The 22,668-nt window shown below is 45.8% G+C and overlaps 1 protein-coding gene across 5 annotated transcripts in view; it reads left to right on the top strand.

The window, feature by feature from the left end:
• The window catches only part of KTN1 (kinectin 1), a 54,210-nt gene extending 37,364 nt beyond the window's left edge, over positions 1-16,846 (top strand). Inside the window, exons 32-43 of one of the 5 annotated variants that reach the window (XM_009813511.2) lie at positions 387-473; positions 2,313-2,402; positions 3,519-3,599; positions 4,063-4,152; positions 4,242-4,334; positions 5,655-5,726; positions 6,179-6,262; positions 6,462-6,545; positions 8,902-8,985; positions 10,321-10,413; positions 15,066-15,189; positions 16,319-16,846. In XM_009813511.2, coding sequence (XP_009811813.2) covers positions 387-473; positions 2,313-2,402; positions 3,519-3,599; positions 4,063-4,152; positions 4,242-4,334; positions 5,655-5,726; positions 6,179-6,262; positions 6,462-6,545; positions 8,902-8,985; positions 10,321-10,413; positions 15,066-15,189; positions 16,319-16,323 — 987 coding nt within the window. In that variant the 3' untranslated portion in view covers positions 16,324-16,846. Of the gene's footprint in view, positions 1-386; positions 477-2,312; positions 2,403-3,518; positions 3,600-4,062; positions 4,153-4,241; positions 4,335-5,654; positions 5,727-6,178; positions 6,263-6,461; positions 6,546-8,901; positions 8,986-10,320; positions 10,414-15,065; positions 15,190-16,318 lie in introns of all 5 variants that reach the window. The other 4 variants (XM_059819999.1, XM_059819996.1, XM_059819998.1 and 1 more) reach the window with 4 other exon arrangements.
• Positions 16,847-22,668: the final 5,822 nt, after the last annotated feature.

Here is a 22,668-nt window from a genome sequence, read left to right on the forward strand (position 1 = left end):
CGACATGCCTAACACTCTGTTGTGTAATCTGTGGTTTGGTGTCTGTGTTCCTCACTACTTTTGAAAACTTCCCTCTTTCTTCTTACAAGTGCAGTCAAAGTGTGGGGTCACTGTAGCGATACGCTCTGCAGTAACACTTGGATCAGTTTTGGACACGGGGGCAGGTTGGGCAGAAATTGGCATTTTTTTCCCCTTTTCATTCAAACTCTTCAAACATCACACTTGTTTTTGCTAGTGTATGTCATCTTACCCAGCAAAAATCATCTTGCAGTAACCAGCATTTAAATGCAAATGGTGGAATGTGATGCAAAATATATCTCTGAAGTAAAAGCGGAAACAGTTTGAATATTGGCTGAACTGAAATCATTCTTTCTAAAAATGATTAGGACCTTCGGGAGAAAAACTGGAAAGCAATGGAAGCATTGGCATCAACTGAAAAATTGCTGCAGGACAAAGTGAACAAGACTGCCAAGGTTGTAATGTTAACTGCTAGAAACGATGCGTTAAGCTAGAAGCAAATCTGCAGCTGGTTCTTTAAATGAAATGGAGGCATTTAACTTTTACTGCAATTTAAATATAGTCTGTTCTGAGTGATCATTCATATACTCTCACCTCTGCTTCCTCCTGTTGTCCTTAGGTTTCTTTTTATTTTTTTAATCTTTAATTTGTCGGCATGCTGATTTTCGATTTCTGTTTGCATAATTGTTAGAGCTGTTGTGAATCGTTTTTTCTTTGTGGGGAGCTCTAGAATAAAAACCGTGCTGGTGAGCAACCTGCTTTCATCTACTGGGCTTTCACTGTGCTTGAATAACCTTATTGGACCCGTAAACAACTAGAACTAGATTGTTATTTAAAAACCTGGGAACTTCTCAGGAAAACGGTGTCACCACAGCTGTGAATTTCCCCCTTGAAAGCATATGAAGCTCGACAGGTCCTGTCAGAGCCAATGTTCAAAATGATAGGGGATGTGAATTGCTCTGAAAGGAGCTTGCATTTGCTGTGAGCCTGATTTGGTGTTGATTGTCACCGCGCAGATTTCAAAAAAAGCATCAAAATAACCGAAAACCACAAGTCAGGTAGCTAGAAGCAGAGGAGCTCCGGTTTGGGATTGTGCGTCTGTGTTTCGGAGATGTCTCCGCTCTTTGCTCGGCCCCGCGTTCAGAGAATTTGTGTACCTGCTTTTGCTGTGTGCTAACGCTTGCCTGCTTTCTCTTGCAGTCGGAAGACTTCATCAAACAGCCATTTGCCACTTCTCGGTGGTTCCTAAATTGCTGAAAACTAACACACTTAGCACAGCTTCACAACCTAATGTCTCCTGTCCGTTTCTGTCTCTGAATCTCAACCTATTAATGCCACCGATCTCTTGCAGCAGAGGAACTCAGAGCAGCAAGGCGCACTAACGCCGATGTCAAAGAAAAAAAAAAACCACAACCCTAAATATTAGTGAAGGATTTTTGCGGAAAGCAGCCTTCTGCGCAGGGGTTCAGGCTTTCTGCATTTAAACTGTGTCGTATGGCTAAATCAAACCAACCTGCCACAAGCACAGCAAGCGAATGTCCTGTGGCTGGTCTGCTTTTAATGTTAAATAAATGGTAGAGGACCAATGGCTCTGTGGTGCCCCTTGGCTCTGTGTATTTATATTTGCAGAGCAAAGCCAAAGAGAACCTGGAGATTGTCACACAGCTCTAATAATTATTTCCCTTTGCATCCAAGCTTGGGGAAGGAGGATGTAAGGGTCTCTCTTGAGTACTTAAAAGTAATATTTAGAAGATAACAGTCTTGCTTTCTTGGCCTGGTTCAAATGTGCATTAACACAAAGTTTCCTTTTGACTTTAATTACCTGTTTTTGATGTGGTGATGTTAATTTATGGTGATTTTTTTCCCCACTTAAAATTGTTTAAAATAAGTATGGATTTAAAAAAAAAAAATTTGTTGATTGACCAATCTTCTTGGTTTTGAGATCGCTCAACTTGAGTGGCAGGGTTGGTGTGATCTGTGGATGCAGTTACTCAGCATAGTGTAGTTTGTGTTGTGAACAAGTGAGTGATGATGTAATTTCTGTACAAACAAGCTAAATTGGAGGAGAACTTAATGAATATAAAAGCTTAAAAGCATGAACAAATGTGAAGGCCAAATACTGAAGCAATTCAGTGTCAATTTTTGAAGCAATTTACTGGCGATTTTAGAGACTATAGCGCCTTTTTCACTTAAACACCTTTCTGGGTTAAGTCAGTTACTCTAGGCATAGAAGAGGCTATTGCCAGGTCTGGAGCGTGTTGCCTAATTTCACGTGAGCCCTTCTCTTGGTTTAGGAGAAGCAGCAGCATTTGGAAGCTGCCGAGGTGGAGACGCGCGAACTACTCCAGAAGCTGTTCCCTGAAGTCTCTCTTCCTTCTAACATGGTAAGAGAAGTGGCTTTTCTACCGTACTGCTGGGGAGTTCTGGTCCTGCTGCGCTGGGCAGGCTGGAGCGCTTCCCCACGGTCCCCTCTGCCCCAAGGATTTTGCAGTGAGACCTGAGTGTCTTCTGCTGGCAATACCTGTACTTGCCAGTGGCAAAGAGGCGAAGCTGCACACAGTTCCTTCAAGAAAAGTGTTAAAACAAAAAAGTTATCGTTATCTTGTGGTTTTTTTTTACTGCCCCAACATCTGTTTCATCTGCCTGTGTTACCTTGTGTCTAATGGAGATAGTAAATTTTCAGAGGTGGTTGAGGTCTGCTGCATGTTTGCTCACTGTCTGGCATGATGGGGATCCATCTTCCTCGGCTGCTGTGCAGATAACAGCTGTCCCCCTTTTTCCAAAGGGGCTGTGCTGCCTCAGTGCCAGTTAATGCAGTTCGGGAGTGTTTGTTTTGTTCCCAAAGTTCCTTCAAAACCCACCAATTTCCAATTTTATACACTTGGTGGCTTCTAGTTGTTTGCGAGGGAAGTGCACTGGGTTCGTATGGTTTAGATTATGTGAACGATGTGAAGGGAGGCTGGAAAACTGGGCTCTGCGTTTCATTTGTAACGTCTAGAGGTTTTGAATATTCGTATTTAAAATTATTCTCAAATGTGCTGAAGTTAGTCTCCTGATGAACTAGAAATAGTCTTCAAAAACACTGTTTCTGTAAGGTTATAAAGCAGTCGTCCTCCTGAGGTCCCTAGAATTACGTAGTAAGCGTCTGCTTTAACTGCTCAGGGGTTTTGGAAAAGATTCCTTAAAGTCTTCAAATACTTCTTGTAGAGCCCTGACACTTGCAGGGAGACCTCACTCACCCAGTTGTATTTCAGCGCTTCCAAGCCCCCGTGAACTGTGTCTCGCTCGTAACCTCGGGCTCCTGGACTGCTGCCCGCCGACTGTCAGCTCTGCTCGGCTTCGTGTGGTATTAGCTGGACAACGGCTGTCAGGCTGTGGGTTAGCTCCGGGGAATTAGGGGACTGAAACGCTGCTCCGTAAGCCTGCGGTTGGAGGCAAATGTCCTGAAGATAGATTTATTGAGGTTATTCTCAGCTTTAACGGAATGCTTTTCCCAACAGAGTCATAGTGAATGGATATGTGGGTTTGAAAAGATGGCTAAGGAATACTTGAGAGAGGCTTCAGGATCTGAAGACGTCAAGGTAGGCACAAATGGTGGACAATTTCCTTGTGTGTGGCATAGCTTATTTTTCCAGTATAAATCTTGCAAATTGTGCTCTGGATTGTGAAGTTGAAATTGGTAAACAGGTGACAAGAAAATTGTTTGATAGATATTTGCATCTTGTAAATCAGAAATGTATTTGCGTCTTCCAAAAGCACCTTGTGGAGTTGTGAAAACGTTCATTAGAATCAAAATCCCTGTTCCCTTTTTGAAGTAATTTGGTTTTTTTCAGGCGACTCAGAATTACTGCAGTAACTCACGTAAAGTTTGTGACTGAGTAGCGAGAGTTGTAGGTGAACACGGCACTTGCTGTTGTCTTTACGTGGCTTGGCAAGAAAGACTTGCCAATGTGAATGATACTAGCTTGCTTGCTGAATTAAATAACAGAACTCCAGTCCATCAGCTGAGACGTGACTCTTCTGGTCCCTTTTCTCCTTTTCCAGGCTATGGAGCAGAAGTTGAAGGAGGCCGAGGAAATGCACATACTGCTGCAACTGGAGTGTGAGAAATACAAATCGGTTCTGGCAGAGACGGTAAGCGGGCTGCCTGGTTGCCTGTGCCTTGTGATGTTGCAAGCTGCCTTTTTTCTGCTGTAAGCTTTCAAACCCTGCTCTCTTCTTAGGAGGGGATTTTACAAAGGCTACAGAGGAGTGTGGAAGAGGAAGAAAGCAAATGGAAGATAAAAGTTGAAGAATCACAGAAGGAACTTAAACAGGTATTTCTGAAGATCTGCTTTTTGCTGCAGCCAGGGAGTTTCTGCTTGAAATCGCAGGGGGTGTTTGAGCACTGTGAATGCAGGTGTAGAACAGCCCTGGCTGCCTGGTTTGATGTGTGTGTGACCAGTGGATGAAAAAGGTGAAGTCTGCAACCAGTATAATAGGAATGATCCCTCCTTATAACAACAGGATTTTTGGTGCTCCGATACTTAGCTTCATGCTAAGAGTGACTTTTTTTTGAGGAACATCTTTCCATTTAAAAAAAACCTGAAAATTGGAGGAATTGTTGGTGTCTTTAGATTTGTGTGGCTATTCCTATTGCCATCTTCAGAGTAGCAAGAACAAATGAACAGCACAGGTATAAGGTCTTTGACCATAATGGCAAGTCTGTGTCACAGTCCTTCGCAGGTGATGCAGGAGGCAGCCAAATAGCATGTAGTAATATTAATGCTGATGGGATAGGAAGCCAAAGACTCGGGAATGTACATGTGTCCCATTAATGTGCCCAGGAATATATATTTTTCTGATCCTGGCAACTCAGACTGTATTTCTGTTAAGCACCTGTTTTTTTCCATTTGTGAACAGATACAGGCTTTTTGTGCTGAAATTTAAGTATCATATAATCATAACAATTTTTTTGGAAGCTGTTAAAATAGCGCTTAATCCATTATGGTCAACTAATTACACTTGAAATTGCCTGCAAAGCTTTCCTTTTTAGGAAGGCTCTGTTGCTAGCAAAAATGGTAAGAAAAAAGCCTTTTATGTTTTTTCCTAATCTAGAGTTAAAGTAGGTCAAACTGTTTTTTTTGAAATAAATTATTTCTAAAGTACTTCTGCTTAGTAAATTTGAGTGCCGGAGCATGAGCCTGGAGCAAACATGATTTATAAACATCTTGTTTGAGGGGCTTATAAAAGGCTGTCAGATCTTGAACTGTAGATGTGCTACCATCTGCTGCACTTATGCAGCCTCTAATAAGGCTAAATATGCTGGGTTTGGCTACATATAATACATGGATGGAGACAGTCTTCCCTGTCTAGGAAAGATCTTTCCCTTACCATGGCTAATGGACAACTGGCTTAGTCCATATATTCCAAATCTTTCAGGCATATAGGCTCTAACTCTCAGAGAACTTATGTTGGGAGAAGGTAGGAAAGGTGTTCTAATGGAGACTCAGTATATTGAATTATTTGAGTGAGTGTCTTTATTCAGTCACTGTGGTTTCATCCTTAATATTTTTAAAAGCAAGCTTGTGCGTACATGGAGTTTGTCTTAGACCAACCCAGCTAAACGATGTATTTCTCTTTCTTGGCAACTGCAGATGCGTTCTTCGGTCGTTTCTTTGGAGCACGAGGTAGAGAGGTTAAAGGAAGAAATCAAAGAAGTTGAAACTGTACGTGCAGGTGTTTTTTCTTTGCAGCTTTCTGTTACATAAAGCATGATTTAGGCTTATGCTGTAGGTCTGAATTTCCTAGGACTTCTCTCCTGCAAGTAGTGCAGCCTGTGCTGCAGTTTAAACTGAATCTTTTGGCCAGTGTTTTTATGGAGGAGAGAAGCTGGGTACTGGAAATTGTCCTGGTTTTTACTTCTCTGCTCGCCCGCTTGGGCTCTTTCCTTGTGAAACTGAGGAGTTTACTGCTTGTTGATCTTGGGCTTGATTCTTTTTCTTGTTATCTTTTTGAAATGTAACAGTTTAAATCTGTGCTGTGCAATCACTGGATTTGAAATGCTCTCTAAATGTCATGGAGTATTTGCTAGAAATTTATAGCTAATAATAAATCAAGAAAACGATACTGCATGAAAACACTGAAAACATCTGGTTTAACTCTGTTTTTCTGTTTCTAGCTTAAAAAAGAGAGAGAACATTTGGAAAGTGAACTAGAAAAGGCAGAAATAGAACGATCTACTTATGTTTCAGAAGTCAGAGAGGTAAACATGATTGACCAAACTGTTCTTTTTCTTTTGTTCGATTACCAGTTGGCTGGCAAACTAATCTAATGCTTAGCCCCTGTGGCTGAGGAGTTTATATGCTTGTGACCTTAGGGTAGAGCGACACACTAATAACTGAGCAGAAGAAAAGTGGGCATCCTAAAGGAGACAAATCCTAAAACTCTAAACTTCATTTCAGCTCAAAGATCTGTTGACTGAATTGCAGAAAAAACTTGATGATTCATATTCTGAAGCAGTAAGACAGAATGAAGAGTTAAATTTGGTAAGAAGCTCGTTCTCCGCTGGGCACAAACTAGGCTCCCAGCATACTTATGAAGCGGAGACTTATTTCAAATCCTGTCTGTTCTGCTAACCTCTTCAGCTTGATATTTTTGTCCATTGCAATCATTTATGTAGTCTGACTTTTGCAATTTGTCTCTTTCTCTGCTCCTAACAATAGCATGTCTGGTTCTTAAGACTTTTTCCAAAGTCTGTAAGACTTTCATTCCTGAAACTTCTTGAGAATCAATGTTTTACAGTGTAGACATACGCAACAGCAAATATAATGTCCTTGGAGCAACAAAAGTTGTGCTCTCATCAGTTTAATTTGAGGATTACTCTCTGGGGTTTTTTTCTAAAGCTTTTGAGGATGCAACTGTGGTATCTGTGCTCTGACTGTGCAGAGTTTTTTCCATCCTCCTCTGTATGTATAGAGATTGGCCAAAACCAATGTTAGATGAATTCAGAGCATCCAGCCGTTCAGCAGCTGGCATCCTGATGTGGCTGAATAGCTGTTCTGGTTTGGTGCATGCATTATGTTACAGCGTGTTTGGCTAGCAATGCTATCCAGCTACTAATGCACCTATACCAGGCTTTCTCAAGAAGGAGTTGGATTAACCGAGGCTGGACCTATAGACCCAAAGATGCATGGTTTTCCTGTTTGAGTCCTTTCACTTTTGTTTCAGTGATGTGTTTTTAAGGCTGCAGGAGCAGTCACATCCTTCCTCTGCTTGTGTTTGAACAGTGCTTCCTTGCTCTTGAGCCAGAATTGGGGAAGGTTGTCTCTGTCACCATGTCTTTGGTGGTTTTTAGAGTAGTTGATGGGACAACTGTCACTGCAGGCTGAGCTTTTGATCTCACCGGGGTACTGCCACTAATGTAGCTAGGTTAAAATAGTTGACTTAAACCCTGAACCCACAATAACAATCAGCTTAAGTTTAATAGTACGCTTGGCAAGTCTAGTTACAGCATTGATTAGCATCCTGCCTCAGTAACCAAAGCCTCTCATTTTGAAAGCGAGGGAAATGGGAATTGAATGCATCTCTTACAGTTAATCAGTAAACGCCAACCTCTTGAATCTAAGAGGCAACGTTCTATTATGTCTGTAACAACAAAAGCTTAAAAAGCTGAGCTCCCTGCTAGGGCAGCTTGACTCCGCAATCTGATGATGCTGTGCTGGTAGGAGCGTGAGGAGGTGGTAAACAACTGCCTTCATGCGAATGGCTCAGGAATGCCGTCCGGTGTATATGACTGTTTTTTGCAGTAGGCAGGAGGCTGAGGAATAGTAATAATGGGATTTCAAAATGCGTTTCCAACTAATTTATAAGGTGAGCAAGGAGAGAAGCTGCAACTGCAGAGGAGCTCAACAGTGCTTCTCCAAAATGTAGAAAAGCAGCATCCACCAGTCCAGGTGCTCCAAAGCGGGGAACCTTCCAAGGAAGGGTGAGACAAATACAACGCGTAGGTTTGGAATCGGTGAGAATTCAGGGCTCTGAGTAGCCTATTGTTCACTTTAATCCACTGCGGGCTCCCAAGAAGATTGACAGCAGGAATAGTGAACATTAGCACAGTGCACTTCAGAGGCACAAATCCCAACAAAATTGGCACTCAGGCTTCTTGTTAGCACTCCTATTTGCAGCTCAAGCCTTAAGTGCTGTGGCTGGTTCTGTGTGCTGTGTTGAAGAGCAATCGAAATATTCTTTAAAAAATGTTTATATCCTTTGGAAGGCTCTAGTTTAAGGGCAGCCAGTACAAAGTATTCATCCCTCTTGACTGAAATAATTTCACTTTTTTTGATTGAATCTAAACACAATCGACAACTTAATATATCCCTGTCAGTGATTGATGACTTGATGTGACATTAACAGACTGGTTAAGTCAACATAGTTGTAGTAAGTGGTGCTTTATTAAGATGACAAGTAGAGCTTTTTAGTTTATTCAGCAGCAAAGTGACTGTTTAGCCTGAATTAGGAAGATGACAATCTACATTTTTGCATATTTGCTGTGAATTAAGTTGAAGTCTGGATAAGAGTGCTGGAGAGGCTTACGTACTGTCAGTATTGCTAATATTCCTACTGGCAATACAGTTTAAAAGTTGAAACCACTTGTAATCAAGCTGATGCCAACCATGTCTTTTCTTCTGTAGTTTCCATTCTTTGCATTTATCTTTACAGATGGAGTCTCTCTTCCTTGACTGTCCTTGTGAACCTCATCATACATGTTGACTAATCCAGTGTGTGCAATAATTGTTAGTAATCTTACTCCCTTTGCAGTCAGTGTGCACTGGGTTAATCCGTGGGACAGATAAATAAAATCTGTGCGTGTGAGGGAAACTGATTTTCTTTGTTACTACTTTGCAGCTGAAAACGCAGCTAAACGAAACACTGTCAAAACTCAAAGTTGATCAAAACGAGAGGCAGAAGGTAGCTGGTGACTTGCCCAAGGTAAGCAGAGGCCCTTAACAGTTGCAGATCTAAATGTTATCGAAACCCTCAAGATCTGTAGTTTTGCAGTGCTGGAAAACGGGGTGATTTGAGTGGCTTGAGCAGACTGCCTGCCTGGTGGGGTGTCTTACTCCACTCGCTGGTTCCCCGAGTGACTGGGAGTGTGGGTGTAAGAGCTCATGCAAGATACCTGTGTGTCTGTTGAAATGATAAAAATGCAACTAACAGCTCTGTTTAATTATCCTTCTTGAAAGAGTCTCTTGTTCAGCATAATTTTATGCCAAGGGGAACAAGTGGTGATTTGGGGCTGACAAATAATTCTTTATTTAAAGAAACCCAGCCTAACAAAAAGCCCATCCCACAGCCCTACACCCACACCACAGCCTGAAGCTTTTAAATCCAGTCTCAAAGAGCGGTGGGTTACAAGTTGGTTTACAAGCCATCTGCCCATTTGCACGTGGTTACAAATTGGCTATGACCCAGGAGGCTGCAAATCTTCAAAGTTAGCTCTACACCAGCTTGATGAGACAAGCAGGTGGGTTACTTCTGCTCTTCCTCAATGGCCGCTCCTGCAAGATGGATTGGAGTGGGAAATCTTTTAAGCATGAGAGGTCTCAGTGTTGTCTGTCACCCCAGAAACGAACCTCTCGTGGGAGAATTGGTAAGTGGAGCCAAGAATAGTCTGCAGAGTGGCTGAGCTCTGGCTCCAGACTGTCTAACCCCTTGGTCCTTCTGTGGGAGATGCATAGTAAAGAAAATGGGCTGCCTTCTTGCAAGGCTGGAGTGGGGAGAGAGCTGTTGGTGGGGCAGGTGTTGTTCTGGGACCAGGGACAGATGATTGCAAAAGCGCTGCTAGGACGTGAGAAGACAAAGGAGACCTGCTGCACTAAGGTGTTTAAAACATTTTGCTCAGGACAATTATATTGGATGTTGACATGAAGCGAGCTGTGCTCATGTTCCTGGTTCACGGTATATTCCATATAAATGCAGATCTATGATTAGGCTTTTGGAGACCTGTGTGTGCTGTTACTCTTGTACAAAAAAATTTGCTGCACAATTTTTACCTAATAACTTGACATGAGACTATTAAAGCTTCCCTGTAGAATTGCTTTCAAATGCAGGCAGGCTGACGTGCGACATGCTGATTGTAAAGAGACATGTCAATCTTAGCAAATGTGTTGGTCCCCTGAGCGAATCTGGCATAAAACAGATTTCCTCCTGAACAGTGATTTCCTCTGTCTTTAGTGCTCCTGGAGAGAGGGGGGTTTGCTTCTCAGCCTTTGCTAATTGTTGTGCCTCCCCTGTTTTTCTGTGGTTTTTTTTTTCTTCCCTAAGGCCCAGGAGTCTTTGGCAACTCTTGAGAGAGAAATTGGAAAAGTTGTTGGGGATGCCAACGTTATTGAAAACAGCGATGTTTGCACAGAGTCGGTGAGTGTTTCTTTTCAGCCCATGCTCAGGGGCAATGCAAATCCCATGCAAAATGTGAACTTTGGGAAGTGAGGTCCAGCAAAGGAACAGAATGTGTTCTGCTGATGGTAAATTAAGGCTCGATGAAACTTCCTGTCCTACAGCTTGTCAGGGTGGTGTCCTGGAGCTGTATCCCACGGATGCTGACATGTGTCTAAGCATTGGGAGTTCTGCTGTCATCTGGATTGTGACTTCTTTCCTATAGCTCAAATTTGTAAGGAGGAAGGGGAGAGATTCTGGGCATGAGATTTGGGCTTCCAAAGGGTGGTTGGTTTGGTTTGGGCCAAAGTGGGAAAAGTCTGGGGAAGATCCCCAGACCTGTCCTTTCAAGAAGGGAGGCTAAAAATAAATCTGCTGATTACTAAATGAGCTTAAAACATTAACTGTTGGGTTGGCACTTGCTGATGTCTGTAATGCCAAAGAAAGAAGGCGGTCTTGCATGCTCTGTAACACCAAGGCAGACAATGTCTCTTGCCAGAACGTTGACTCTTCTCTGCAGCTGTGGGCAAGGGCCTGTCCTTAGCCACTGGTAGGTGCCCAAATTCAACTTCAGCTGGTCCTGGCTCCTGGAAATTTGTGCTGACCTAGAAGTGATCCAGTAGCAAAATGTTACTAGCCTGAGCTTCAGTAAGCAACGGATTTGAGCGCTGCCTTGTGCTGTGGGTGGGCAACTCTCCAGATTGATGGTGGTTTTAGATCCTCCAGTAATGACATTGCAGTTGCAGGGTCTGGAATTGGGTGGACTTTGTCTGGGGTGGCCTGTTCTCGCGCTTGCAGGTGACTTGCCTGAGCCCGTGTGTTACTGTTCGCACGGATGATTGCTGAACTGCTTGTGTGGCTGGTACTCCGAGTGCTGGCCCTAAAAAGATGCCACCTGTACAAGTGGTTGAGTCGTGGCTTTGTACCTGGGCTTCTCCGTCTCTGGCAACGAGAGCTTTCACACCAGCTTCAAAATAGCTTCAGAACAGCTTTCCAGAAGGCAGTTGGGAAGAGCAAGCCTAAAGCAGATGCCTTCCCAGCACGTTTTACACAGCTAAGTGGTGTCAATGGAACTCATTACCCGTTTTCTTCTGATGGATAGAGTGGAAGGAAATGCTGTCTTTTGAGGGGGAGAGGAGCACTTGCCGATAGGACAAATAATTTATACTGACTCCTTTTTAGTTGCTGAAAATAAGTAGCTTCATCAGCTGCAAGAGGAAGCTGGGAGTCCTCTAAGGAGTACTGTAGAAAAGCCTTTGCCTTTGTGGTCATTAGCAGAAATGAAATGGCTTTTCCAGAGCAATCATTCGTGGATGCTGACCAACCCTTGTGTTGTGGGCTCACCATGTCCAAGCCAGAGATGCATCTGGGCCTGCGAGACCACGGATGTCCCAACCCTGTGAGCTGGTGTCCTGGGAGGGGTGGTAGGTCTGCTGAGCCCTCTCCTGTGTTGCTAGCAGGAGGCCAGCCGGTGACGGTGACAATTGGGTGCTCTGTGTCCCTGTCTGCAGCAGGCTGGAGAAGAAAAGCCCCCCTCAAACCATTGCCAAACCGCTTACCCTCTACTATGCCTTTATGGCTTATCCACGTGTTACATCAGAATGGCGATTCCATCAGCAGTGGTCACACTGGCGACCCTTCCTGAGCCGGGTGTCGTTAGATGTGCCCTGCGGTGGCCCGAGTATGCTCATTTGATTTTAATTGCTTTAGCCTTAACTTGCGTAACTCCTCTGGCTCGTGTATTGCTCAACTGTAGCTGTGTGGGGACTTTGGGGAACCCTCACCAGGTTTCCTCCAGAATATTCATCGCTTTATTCTGAAGAGGAGTGTGGAAAAACAGTCCTAATAAACCTGTAATTAAGCCTTCATTAGTAAAAACACACTAATTGTCTGAACAGTGCTCTTGACAGGTAGCCATTGGCAGAGGCTGGAATTAGAACATTTTCTTTATCTTCTTCCCCAAGCTCTTTTTCCTGCTTTTTTTTTTTGAGGGGGGGAAAAAAAAGCTGTCTCCCCAGAAGCCTAAAAACCCAGCTTAAAATAGCGCTCAGATTAAAAAAAAGTCTTCCAGCCACTTCCACCTAGCAACAGTGTCTTTTTTAAGAAGGACCTGAAAACATATGCTTGAGAAGGAACATATTTGTTCCTTCTGGGTACTGGAACCAACCCACAAATTTGAGAAATGATGCTTGCGTAAACCCTCAAACACATTCTGTGTGTTTTCTTTAGACTCCTTTTCTTTCTCTTTAAAAATAAACCATTTGGTTTTTCTAATCAGCTTCCTTGTCACTTATGGGACTAGACAATGACTGAAGGGTGCCTTTTAGTATGCTTTAAGGGAAGTCTTTTATATTCAGCGGCTTGCTTAGGCAGTAAGCTTATTTTGAGGCTTCTATGAAATCTAATGTGCTTTTCCCCCCAGATCTCAGTGTAAAACGCTCTATCATTGAAAACTGGGAGTGCTGTACATGTAAAGCGCCGTGGAGGGGAATCTGTCAGTTCAGTGCCTGTCTTAGCTACCAGGTCTGGATCACAGGGGTTCTCCGCTATCATCCTCTTCCTCTCTTCATCCCCATATCCCAAAGACACGCTTTCCCCCGAGTCATGGAGAGCACGGGGCTGGGGCACAGCAATGGTTGCATAAGGCAGTCTTGCACTCCTGGGTTAGCAGAAGCTGCTGTATGACTGTGTTGAGCCCAAATCCATTGGTAGCTGGTCAGGATTGGCCCCAAGAGGGTTGGGGGTGTGTCTATAATTCATGAGTAAGCGCTGTCTGAGATTAGTGAAGCCACAAAACAGAAGGGAGAGGAAGCAAATAAGGGAGAGAAGAGCTCTTTGCGGAGATGAGGGCTGAGAATGAATTGAAAGGCTCCTTCATTGCTTCTGCTCATGATGGTTTCTACGCTAACGCACATGCACTCTCATATCCAGCAGTATCAGTCAGTGCTGCGATTCATTTATTTGCCAGGATGCTAATTGCATTTGCCTTTCCGCTTTCAGCAATCCGTATGAGATTGTCAAGACTGAGAATTTGCTTAGCAGACCTGATTTTCTACTTTAATAAGGGTAAAATAGGTTAAGGCTACCCTAATACAGAGTCCCAATGATTTTTTACAGTAGAAAAATGTTTACCAGTTGCACTTAAGAGCTTTGCAATATATTGCTTTGTTCTCTTGCCTGAGCCCAGAGTAGTTTCTGTAACGGTGCAGGTGGTTCAGTTTGATTTAATGCCCACTCTGTGTTACGGCAAGTCTAGCGGCATTTCCAGCCAAATGGGAGCTGGGAAAGTGGCCCTCTCTGAACTCATTCTAATTTCCCTGAAACTCTAGGGAGAGATTTACAACAGCATTATGCATCAGTCTCATTCTGCTAGTAAAACCGCTTTCAGTTGGAGCAGAGTTGGCCGACGCTGAGTGCTTACGAACACCTCTGTGCTCACGTTGAGAATTGGGTACTTCTGTATTGTTGACACGAAGGCAGAGCTGCTTATTTTTAGCTATTAAATTGCAAGGGAAAGCTCTCCTACAGGTTATCTGCACGTCCATATTATGAGCTGAATAAGGAATAGTAATGTGTGTTTTAGATGTGGATTTCTTTGTACGTCTCTGGAGGAGCTAATCAATAAAGGTAATAAAACAGGGATTATATCACTGTTAGCTCAGCAAGACTGACTTTGGGGAGGAGGGCAGGCAAGAGAGGAAGAGTTCGTTGAGAGTTGTGACAATTCCCTATTAATAAACTGTTGAACTCCTTTAAAAAAAAAACACCACTTATTTTTGTTTAAAAAAGCAAGCTCAGCATTTTCATTTCAGTGCAGGAAGCCAGTTTTCTAGCTCTTGGTAGCTTTCTTTTTCCGTTTGTCCATGTTGACTGGTGCTTAGACTGCTTTGAAGTCCTTATCCACGTCTGGGTGTCTCCGGCAAGCAGGAATTTCATAGGGGCTCGGAGCAGAGGGTGAACCCGTGGGATAGCTGGTGGGCAGCAGCCCATGTCCCGAGGCTGAGCAGGAGCACCGGTGCTGCGGTGTGGGTGGGGAAAGGTGTGTATCTCCAGCCAGCTGTTTCAAATGGCTTCACAGCTGGAGCTGCCTTGTGCTTGGGTATTATGTGCTGCTGAGGACACCATCCCACAGATCCTTGTACAGACCAAATCCTTGGTGGTCCAGCAGCCTTGTTGTTACAGCTGCGGGGGTCAGAAGTCATCCCTCCCGCTGGGTGCACTGTCGCTGTGCTTAGCAGCCTGCATAATAAAGCACGTGCTCTCGTCCGCGCGGGGCTTTCAGCCAGGCTTGTGTGGACGTGGGGTCATAACTTCTGAGGCCGGATCAGCTGTGGTTATGAGGACAATTCCTGGAAGCAGCGAGTGAGCGGAGTCCCGGGTAGGGAGGGTGGGAGCCAGAGGTCAGCGATGCTCTCACCGGCATTTGGCGTGTGCAGGTAATTCCCTGCAACAGGAAACAGCTTCTTGACTTTGAACCATGTTCTCTTTAAATGTGACCATAACCCTCTGACTTACAAGAATTGTTCCCTTCTGCGCAAGGAGTTGTAATTTTATACAAAGGATCTAATTCTAGGCTTTCTTGGTAATTACATTGTAAATGAGGTTTTTAATGATTTTTTTTTTCCTTCTTCCAGGAATTGACTGATAAAAGACTAAATGTGGCGGTGAATCTTAACCAGGATGTAGGTCATCTCAAGAAGCTGCTTGTGTCAGTAAGCCAAATGCTGTCAAAGGGACGAGAACACTACCAACTAGTAGGTACGTGCGGCTGGTGGCCATGTAGTTGAACTGGGTGGCTGTCAGGAAGGACGCTGGTCTGTGATGGTGGGACCTTGTTCAGATTTAACAAGTCCGGTGTCAAAATCTGAAACCGTCTATGTGCAATTCATCAAAACTTCTAGTAGGCATCAGATTTGTCCCTCTCTGGATCCATACTTCAGTTGGATCCATACTTCACATCCTCGTGTCCTGCTCTGGGCACATAACTCTTTGTCCTTCCCTTCCACTACTTGCTGCTTCACGCAGCAGGTTTCCTAAAGCTTTGTTCTCCCAGTGGCTGGGCCTTGTTTCCTTTGCTCCAGCTACACCAGCAAAATGTCTACATTTCTGTGCTCCGATTGCTTTGGGATGGAGGATATAAAGTAACCCACGGGGCTTTCACTGAGTTAGCATCAATGGCTTGCTGTGGTCACGGGGATATGAGTATCTGAAGCATCAGTCTGGCATGAACTCTTCATCCAATTATAGACACATGAACAAGGCTTTTATTTTAATGTATGGCCAACTTTGGAAACCTGGCCCTTTGTGGTTGACTGCATCATGCTGGTAAACTTCTTAAATGACCCAAAGTTAACTAACGGTCGGATAAACTTGAGATGCTAAGCTTTCTCAGGAAGCTGATGCAGCTTGTGAGCTGGGTCTGAAGGCGGGTTGTGAACTGTTTGGTTTGGGAGGCGGCGAAGCCTTGGCACTGAACCAGCTGCTAGAAGAAGTGTCAGAACCTCCCTCTCATCTGCTGAGGATGGGGACTTGGTTTTTTTCCTAATTTAGGTTTTTTTTTCTGCTCCTGTCTCTGTAATACAGCGTGGGCAGCAGAACTGGTCTTAAGGGCTGGTAGCGGGGTGTTCACGGTGGGGTGAGCCCAGTCTCGTAGGATGGGCTTGGTGAACGGGGGAGGAAGGTGCTACCTGCACCTTGGCTTCTGCTCTGGGAGGTTGTTCTTGCTCAGCCTCCACCACCCCGACTTCTTCCTCTGGGCTTCATCACGGGCCGACGCTAATGAAGCGGCTGGCGTGAGCCGCTGGAGCGCTGGCTAGGCGTGGATTTGCTTGAACGCTGCCTGTCGGAAACTGCTTGGCTGACATGGCGTTTTGTGTTTCTCTTGCAGAATGAAGTCACGGGGGAATCATTGATTTGAGGATAGCAGAAGGCATTGTATTATATTTTGCCAAATTAAAGCCTTATTTATGTTTTCACCCTTTCTACTTCGTCAGAAACACTGAACAGAGTTTTGTCTTTTCTAATCCTTGTTAGACTACTGATTTAAAGAAAAAAAAAAAAAACAACAACTCTGTAGACACCTCCAGAGTTTAGTTTTATAATAAAAACAAACCTGTTTGGATAATTAGACCTTTACATTCCTGGAGAGACAGTAAACACATAATCTTTTATCTTATTTTGCTCAATAAAACTTGTTCAGAAAACTCCCAACGTGGTAAAGTCACCAATGGGCTATAACATTTTAATACTGATGTTGTACACTGTTCTACTTAATTACATTTTTGGGATTAGCTGCCTCTGACTTCAACCTCAAGTAAACACTCCTTTTTTTTTTTTTGATTTATTTTTTTGGTTGCTAATGTAATCAGTTTTTGTAATGGTGTCAGCAAATAAAGGGATGCTATTATTGAAGGTGTTCCTGCTCTCTTCTTTGAACTGAATGTGGATGACTCAGGTGAGATTTCTACCTCTCCCCTCTGTGCAATGAGCATCAGGTTGCACTCGGTGTACTTGGTTTTAGGTGGAGGATGTGGCACAAGCTTGAGAAGAGGCAAAGTGGGGTGTTTGCAAACTTCAGAGCAAGTCTTCCTTTTAAAGAAAAGGCACTAAGGTTTTAAAAATAGAAGAAACCCCCAGCAAACCATCATGCGAACTTTGGTTCCATGTCATGTATCTCGGTTTGCCCCAGACCTGCCTCCTGGATGGGAGCCTTTGGTGGAGTTTTTGGGGGGTGGTTGGATGCTCTGTTACCGGGTGCTTCGTTGGGAACAAATCTGGGGAATGCTCTTTGATGGGACAGGGATTCTTCTGGGGGCATGAGGAGATGCGCTGACCCTCCTCTGCTTTGGGTTTCTAAGTGTGTCTTAAAGGAACCCTTCAGTAAGCAAGGTGAGATGTTGCTGAGTTCTTGATAACACTTGAGGACATGATTATCTGAGGGAAGGCAGCGAAACGGATAGGGGCCAAAGTGAATTCATTGTAGAGGTAAGATGGTTCAGTCTGCTCATCCTGAGCTTTCCATGCTCTTGCCTTTGTGGGATTTTTTTTTGTTAATATTTTGGTCTTTTGTCACCCACCCCCCTTGAGGAGACAGGAGGTGAAGTGAAGAAGTTTCTTCCTTACATGGACCCAGTGGTTTCCTGGATGATGCAAGTCCTGTTGAGAGCTATGAAATAGCTCAGAAGAGGGAGAGAAAACTGAAAAACCTGTGTTTCTTCGCAAAAGCAACCCTTGGGTTTCAACTGTAGCCATTAAACTGTTGTGTTCCTTGGAGATACTATTTCAGAAGGGTGACGAAGCTGGTGAGGGGTCTGGAGCACAAGTCTGATGAGGAGCGGCTGAGGGAGCTGGGGTTGTTCAGTCTGGAGAAGAGGAGGCTGAAGGGAGACCTCATCGCTCTCTACAGTTACCTGAAAGGGGGTTGTGGTGAGGTGGGTGTTGGTCTCTTCTCCCCAGTGACAAGTGATAGAACGAGAGGGAATGGCCTCAAGTTGTGCCAGGGGAGGTTCAGGCTGGATATTAGGAGAAAGACGCAGAGATGGGCACCAGTGAATTCTCTCCATCGTGAGCCTCCTTCCCTGCGTTCAGGTGGGGCAGTTGCTTTGTAAGACCCTGGGAAAGCTGGTGGTGAGATACAGGTTGCGCAGGTACCGAGTGGCACGGGGTTGATTCACCTGTATCTGTCTCCAATGTGGTGCCGTGGAGGCAGAGCAGGTTGAGGAGCTGCTGCGTTCATCCCACGTCCCTCTCCAACAGCCTGGCAGGAGCTTGGCATGGGTCATGTCCCAGTGAGAACTGAGGTCTCCAGGTAAAGTGATGTCCCTTTTTCCTCAAAAAGATGGTTTTGCAAATGCTGATGGTCCCTTGTTCAAGGAAGAAACGCTCCTGGAAGGGACAGCAGTGCCTGGAGAGCGTCTGGATGCAGTCTTTAGAGGAGAGAAGGCGGTGTGAGTGTGGAGATGGAAACCTGGCCGTGTCTTCAGGCTCTTGATTTTCTGTTGGGTTAAGCTGCAGAGCCGGGGGTGAAGCTGCTGCTGCAGTGCTTAGTTTAAAACGGGAGAGATGTGCAGCGTCATTCCCTTTCTCTCCTGGCAGAAATCTTCCCAGGAGATGATGCGAGACCTTTTGTTTTGAAATTTAAGTGCAGGTTTTTATTTTGCTTTAGGAGATGTACGGAGGTGTTAAAGGCAGCTGTAAAAGGATCCCCTGAAAAGCCCAGCTGAGCAAACCCTAATCCCCTCTCTGAAGGGTGAAGAGAGGTTAGGATGGTTCCCCTGGTGCAATGGAAAGGGGGATGGATGCTGTTTCATCTTGGTGTCCGCTCCAGCCCTTGATAAAATGCTCTGCTGGCAGTTGTCTCACAAATTTGGAAGGCTTTAGCTTGCCCATTTGGTCACTAAGAAATCCTTCCTGCTCTGAGCATCTACTGAGATAAAATGTAAAGACCGACAAGAAAAGCGCGTGTGGGGAAGCTGATTCATCAATGCAAAGGTAGAGCTGGTACTTGGGCTGTTTTCCCAGCCCGCCCTGAGCCCTCTGTTCTCCGCAGAGCTTCAGCCCTTGGTTTCCAGCCAGGCCGGGAGCCGCAGCCGCGGCAGGAGGCAGGTCGGTCTCTGCCCGCGCTAGAGGGAGACAATAGCTAATGGATACAGAGATGCTTTTCTTGGAAAAAGCCCAAACGGGGATGTTTAGATGCCAGCAATGCATTTTTTTTTCTTTAATTGCAAGGCTGGGGTGATTTGCCCTCGGAGAAGCTGTGCACCATACGCTGCGTGCGATGCGGTGCTGAGCGCTTTCCGACGTGGCGTTGGCTATCTATTGCTGCGCCTAATTCACGTGCAAAACCGGCTTCTCTTGCTTTCTGTTCTTAATCGGCCCCTTCAAAATGGAAATGAGAAAAGCAGGGGAAGGCTCTGAGCTGCCTGTTTACTTGTGCTGAAGTTGTGCTGCCTCTTCTTCGCCCCTAAGCATGAACCTCCCACCCTTCCCCAGCTGTATCCAGCAGACGTGAGCAGTATGTTGTTCAGCTGGTAGCTGCTGTTGGGTTTTCTTGGGCAGTGACTCACTCAGCTATTTATTATCGTGATTAAAAAAGAAATCTCATGCAACTTTAATGCAACCCCGAATAACTGAAATGATTTTGCCATGAAACCCCTTTGCAATGACGCAGCTGTGTTTCCTCCCCGGGGGTGCTGGTGCTGTGGGGGTGCTGGTGGTCTGTGCCACTGTGGTCCCCATGTCCCCCTTGCTCAGAGCGTGACCTTGGCTGCCTTCTGCAGCACTTGCGGTGCCGTTTGCAGTCAGCTGTGAATTTTCTTGAATTGTTTGCTGGTCACCGAGGCTCTGCTCAGGCTGGTTTTGGCAGGGCTCTGCCTTTTGCCTTGGACAGGGGGTTTTGCTGGGGGGCTCTTCTGCAGATCTTGGTGGAAGCCGTGAGCGGGGAGAGCTGCTGCTGGCCAGGTGGGAGTTTCTAAGGGTGCATCCAGAAGGTGAGAAACGCCATTTCTGCCTGCTTTGTTGGCTTCAATATCTTGGCTAAACTTAGCCAGGAGACAACCTAACTCTGAGGTAGGTGTGGACATCACCACGCAGGAGCTTCCCTTCATCGCCTGGACCCTTTGATATGTTTGGGTTTGTTTGGTTAAACATCATCTTCCAGCAAACTCTTCTCCATGGCTCCAGAGCGAGCTTGTGCCCTGGCTGGAGAGGAAAGGTCTTGGGGAGGAGTCGTCTCTGGTAATGCTGTGGGATGCTAAGACCTATCTTGCTCTGACAAATCTCCGTGGATGCCATGTCAGCCCTGGCTGGGCAACCCTGCTGCTGTGGCTGGCGGGGAGTGATGGGCAAGGGGTGCTTCTTGGAGAGTGGTTTAACCAAGTGTCTTCATGGAGGGCATCTTCTTTCCCAGACTTGCTTAAAATAAGCCTGGACTAGCTTCCTGAAGGTATAAAGGCTAGACAGCCAAGCCCAGAGAGTTGTGGTGAATGGAGTCAAATCCAGTTGGCGGCCGGTCACAAGCGGAGTCCCCCAGGGCTCAGTTTTGGGACCAGTCTTGTTTAATATATTTATCGGTTATCTGGATGAGGGGATTGAGTGCTGCCTCAGCAAGTTTGCAGACGACACCAAGTTGGGTGGGAGTGTTGATCTGCTGGATGGTCGGAAGGCTCTGCAGAGGGATCTGGACAGGCTGGATCGATGGGCTGAGGCCAATTGTATGAGGTTGAACAAGGCCAAGTGCCGGGTCCTGCACTTGGGTCACAACAACCCCATGCAACACTACAGGCTGGGGGACGAGTGGCTGCAAAGCTGCCCAGCGGAAAAGGACCTGGGGGTGTTGGTCGACATCCGGCTGAATATGAGCCAGCAGTGTGCCCAGGTGGCCAAGAAGGCCAACGGCATCCTGGCCTGTATCAGAAATAGTGTGTCCAGCAGGAGCAGGGAAGAGATCGTGCCCCTGTACTCGGCGCTGCTGAGGCCGCACCTCGAATGCTGTGTTCAGTTTTGGGCCCCTCACTCCAAGAAGGACATGGAGGTGCTGGAGCATGTCCAGAGAAGGGCGACGAAGCTGGTGAGGGGTCTGGAGCACAAGTCTGATGAGGAGCGGCTGAGGGAGCTGGGGTTGTTCAGTCTGGAGAAGAGGAGGCTGAGGGGAGACCTCATCGCTCTCTACAACTGCCTGAAAGGGGTTGTGGTGAGGTGGGTGTTGGTCTCTTCTCCCCAGTGACTAGTGACAGGACAAGAGGAAATGGCCTCAAGTTGCACCAGGGGAGGTTCAGACTGGATATTAGGAAAAATGTCTTTACTGAGAGAGTAGTGAAACACTGGAAGAGGCTGCCCAGGGAGGTGGTGGAGTCACCATCACTGGAGGTGTTCAAGGAATGCGTGGACGTGGCACTGCGGGACCTGGTTTAGTGGGCATGGTGGGGTTGGGTTGGTGTTTGGACTTGATGATCTTACAGGTCTTTTCCAACCGCAGTGATTCTGTGAAAGTATGCTGGATTTGCTGAGAGCTCTGCCTGTGGCAGGGGCAGGACTAGAGACCCGAGAGGTGGCCTTATCCAGTCAGAGCTTCATCCGGATGTTGTCCTCTGTGACCCTCCACCGAAGCAAACAGGTCAGTAAAGGCCTCGGAGTTTTCCATGTCTACGGTGGGAGACCGGGAGTACAGGGACAACCCATGGGAATGCCAAGACTTGCTTGGGTGATTGCTGGGGGGGGTCGTCTGTGGTGTGTCCCTTTCCAAAACCCACCTCTCCTCATTCCCAGCCACCAGCCGTTCCCCTGAACCAAGCACGTGTCACCAAACCAGCGACAAAACCCTTGCGAGGGGCAGGTGTCGCAGGCGTCCCTGGTCTCAGCAGCTGGGATAGAAACCATGCCAGCCTGATGGAATGTTTTTTTCCCTGAAACTCTGTCTCCCTCAAACCAATTTTTCTTCTTTTAATGGAAAAAACAAAAGCCAGAGTCAGGACCACAGAACTTGTCCTTGTGTTTTTTACTCCAGGGTGAGGCTCTCTTTTCATTAAAAGTCAATCGAAAACCATTGTAAGTGAAAAATGACTCTGCCAAAATACCTAAACCACCCCCAACCCTTCAAAAGAAATTGAATTCCCCTTTTTCAGTTGGAAGAGAAGGAAAAAAGATTTTTTTTTTTTTTTCCTGTCTGATCTTTCTAGGACAGAAAACAAAACACCTCCCTTCTAAAATACCTGCAATGACGATTTACAACAGCTTGGGAAACCGTTTTGCTGAACAACCCCAACCCGACAGCCACGAGCATTTTTAAGCCCGTCTTCATCATTCAGGGAGGTGAGGGATGTCCTGCTGCCACCGGCCTTTGCCACGCAGCTCCTGCCTGTTGTGTCAGCGCCGGCGTGCGGCATTGCGGCATTTCACCTCTGCTTCAGCAGATGTCCAGGAGAAACTGTGGTCCTTCTGGGGTGGGTCAGGTGGGATGTGACCCAGATCTGTACAAAAGACTGATTATTTTTATATATTTTTTAATTTTTTGCGTTTTTTATTCTTGCAAGCATCTATTTGGAAGGTGCTGAGGTCCCTCCTCAAAGGGAGCCTGTTTTGATCTCCCCGGTGCTTGGGATGGGTGTAGGTTGTGCTTTCGGCTGGTGCATCCGCAGCGCAACCTGCACGTGGCTCCTTGATGGCTGTTTTCAGCTTCCTGCGGGGATACTTCTATTTTTGGAGCAGTTGCACCTAAAAATACATCTTTAGGCTCCTGGG

Source organism: Gavia stellata, chromosome 7 (genome assembly GCF_030936135.1).
Source record: "Gavia stellata isolate bGavSte3 chromosome 7, bGavSte3.hap2, whole genome shotgun sequence".
In the NCBI taxonomy this organism is placed as follows: Eukaryota; Metazoa; Chordata; class Aves; order Gaviiformes; family Gaviidae; genus Gavia; species Gavia stellata.